The 3,296-nt window shown below is 43.4% G+C and overlaps 1 protein-coding gene across 1 annotated transcript; it reads left to right on the forward strand.

Moving 5' to 3' along the window:
• The first annotated feature begins 965 nt into the window (after nt 1-965).
• Nucleotides 966-3,296, forward strand: LOC133968398 (uncharacterized). The gene has a single exon (XM_062404396.1). The coding sequence runs from the start codon at nt 966-968 to the stop codon at nt 3,294-3,296; it is 2,331 nt and encodes a 776-aa protein (XP_062260380.1).

The raw sequence follows: 3,296 nt of genomic DNA on the forward strand, positions 1-3,296 counted from the left end.
ATTTTTAAGCGATTAGGCTGCAGCTATATGTTTTATTTAGTTTAAAATAGGGTACTTCTTAATTCATACATTTCCCACATATATGGGGAGGAGTCAAATAGCCCTACAAAGTTCTGTGTTTAATTTATTTCAAAGTAGGCCGACTCTTCCATGTGTATTTTCATCTCCTCTTCATAAGCGTTTGGTGTTTTCCTTTGTTCTAACAGGCAAAATAGCAATAAAATGTCAACAGTTCTTTATTGTCGTTCTATAATTTAATAAATTCTACAAACTATAGTTAAGTATAGAATAACTTTAAATAAAACTTTATCAGCTTTGTTATCAAATATGTTTTGCGACTCCAGTCTCCAGACCCCCTCTTTGGGGGAATATCTTTTGGTCGAAGGTGAAAGTCACAGTGAGGTTACAAAACAAGCTTCGTCCTCTTGTTCATGATATTAAGATAAGTTTTTCTTTAGAGAATTTCTTCACATTTTCAGTCGTCACTTGCAATAGTTTTTGGTTAAAGGTCAAAGTCACAGTGACCTGGACCTGGAGAAAGTTATTGTTACAGAGTCATTCATCCATCATTTTCTGTTAAATCTACAATTAACAAAAGCCAAAGTTGATTTTAACATCCACCACCAGTGCAGCTGATGTGTTATGTGATAACTGCAAATGTGTGTGACGTTGTTTTTTTTTGTTTCAATATTTGTAATTTCAGATCAGCGACCGCGTCACAACCCCGGATGGAGGAGAGTCTGATCACATCAACTCTCCAAGCAACGGACCTTTATACCAACTGATTTACACTTTGACTTTGTTGTCACAGATTCTGTGTCGTCACCAGAATGTTCTCTGGAATTCGCTCAGCATGGAAGTGGGGAACTTCAGTTTTTTTTAAACCAAAATCAAATGATCCTGAAGAAACTTCTCATGTTTTTGACTCTGTTATTAAATTACCATCAAACGACTGCATTCCAGAGATGACAGAACACTCTCAGCGACTAGCGGACGCTGTTAGAGATGAAAGCAAACTGCTGAAACCTCAGTCAGGGCCTATCCCTGTTTATAAAATCCCCCTGAAAGAGGAGGACATCACTGTGAAGGGGTGCAAACGTTTCCACTTCGGGAAAGAGTCCCTTGAACGTAACCGCACCATAATGGTTCTCGGAGCAACTGGTGCTGGCAAATCAACTCTTATCAACGGGATGATTAATTACGTTCTCGGTGTTGAGTGGAACGATCCCTATCGGTTTAAGTTAGTAGATGAGGGTCAGGCCACCTCACAAGCTCATAGCCAGACTACTGAAGTCACTGTGTACAAACTCAACCGTCGGGACGGCTTTAACATTCCGAACTCACTCACTATTGTTGACACTCCAGGCTTTGGAGATACGAGAGGTATCGAAAAGGACAATTTGATCGTAGAGCAGCTTCGTGATCTCTTCTCTGCTAAACTTGGTGTCAGTGAAATCGATGCTGTGTGTTTCGTAGCTCAGGCTTCTTTAGCACGACTCACACCAACACAGAAATACGTGTTTGACTCAGTGCTCTCCATCTTCGGCAAAGACGTGGCAGAAAACATCCGGATTCTGGTGACATTTGCAGACGGCCAACGTCCACCAGTTCTGGAGGCGATCAACGAGGCAGATGTCCCGTGTCCGAAAACCAAAGAAGGACTGCCGGTTCACTTCAAGTTCAATAACTCAGCGTTGTTTGCCAAAAACAAATCGAGTGCAGCAGAGAGCGCGAGTGAGGAAGATGATGAGGGAGACTTCGATAAGATGTTTTGGAACATGGGGATAAAAAGCATGAGGAAGTTTTTCACTGCTTTGAATGTGATGACGACCAAAAGCTTGACGATGACTAAGGACGTCCTCAGAGAAAGACAGCAGCTCGAGATCTCAGTTCAGAGTTTGCAGAAGCAGGTTAAAATTGGGTTAAACAAGCTGGAGGAGTTAAAAGAGACGGCTTCACAACTGAGAGATCACGAGTCAGAGATCAGCAGAAACAAGGATTTTGTGATCGAACGCAAAGTCAATAAGGCTTATCAACATGACATTTCTGGTTCTGGAACTTTCATCACAAACTGTCAGGTGTGTAGTTTTACCTGTCATCCGGTTTGTGGTATTCCAAATGATGCAGATAAAAAACACTGTTGGGCAATGGGATCAGATGGGTACTGTGAGCAGTGCCCAGGCAAATGTGTTTGGAGTGTACATTATAATCAGAAGTACCGATGGGAGTACAAGGAAGTCACAGAAAGCATAACGGTAAAAGAGCTGGAAGAAAAGTACCTGAAAGCCTCAGAGGCTGCGACGCCTGTGAAGGCACTGATTGACAGACTGAAGGCTGAGTATGACCTTGTGCAGGTTGTGGTGGTGAAAGTGATGGATGACTCTACAAAGTGTCTTAACAGACTTAAAGAGATCGCTCTGAGGCCAAACCCTCTGTCCACTCCAGAGTACATCGACATGCTCATAGAAGGAGAGAAAGCTGAGGCCAAGACGGGCTGGAAGAAACGAGTCCAGTATCTGATGGACATGAGAGAACAAGCAGAGTTCATGGCTAAAGTGGACAGAGGAGAAGAACTCCTCCGGAGTTCATCCAGTGACTTCCAGTCTTTTCTTCAAGGTCCAACGAAGGACGGTGCTGACCAAGACACGACTGATAACACCAACGAGAAGGGAGACGCCAAACAGGACCAAGATGAGAAAGACGAAGACCAAGATGAGAAAGACGAAGACCAAGATGAGTTAGACCAAGACCAAGATGAGAAAGACGGAGACCAAGATGAGAAAGACGAAGACCAAGATGAGAAAGACCATGACCAAGATGAGAAAGACCAAGACCAAGATGAGAAAGACGAAGACCAAGATGAGAAAGACGGAGACCAAGATGAGAAAGACCAAGACCAAGATGAGAAAGACGGAGACCAAGGTGAGAAAGACCAAGACCAAGATGAGAAAGACGAAGACCAAGATGAGAAAGACGAAGACCAAGATGAGAAAGATGAAGACCAAGATGAGACCGACCAAGACCAAGATGAGAAAGACCAAGACCAAGATGAGAAAGACCAAGACCAAGATGAGAAAGACGGAGACCAAGATGAGAAAGACGAAGACCAAGATGAGAAAGACGAAGACCAAGTTAACACTGAAGATCAGGACCAAGATGAAGATCAGGAGCTGGATTCAAATCAAAGCTTTGAGGACCAAGACCCTGACAGTGATTCCATCAACGACCAGGAGGAGAAAGATTCTGATTCCAACCAAGACCAGGAGGTCGCTCACACTGCGACAGAGACGGACTGA

This window comes from Platichthys flesus, chromosome 14 (assembly GCF_949316205.1).
Source record: "Platichthys flesus chromosome 14, fPlaFle2.1, whole genome shotgun sequence".
NCBI classification, from domain to species: domain Eukaryota; kingdom Metazoa; phylum Chordata; class Actinopteri; order Pleuronectiformes; family Pleuronectidae; genus Platichthys; species Platichthys flesus.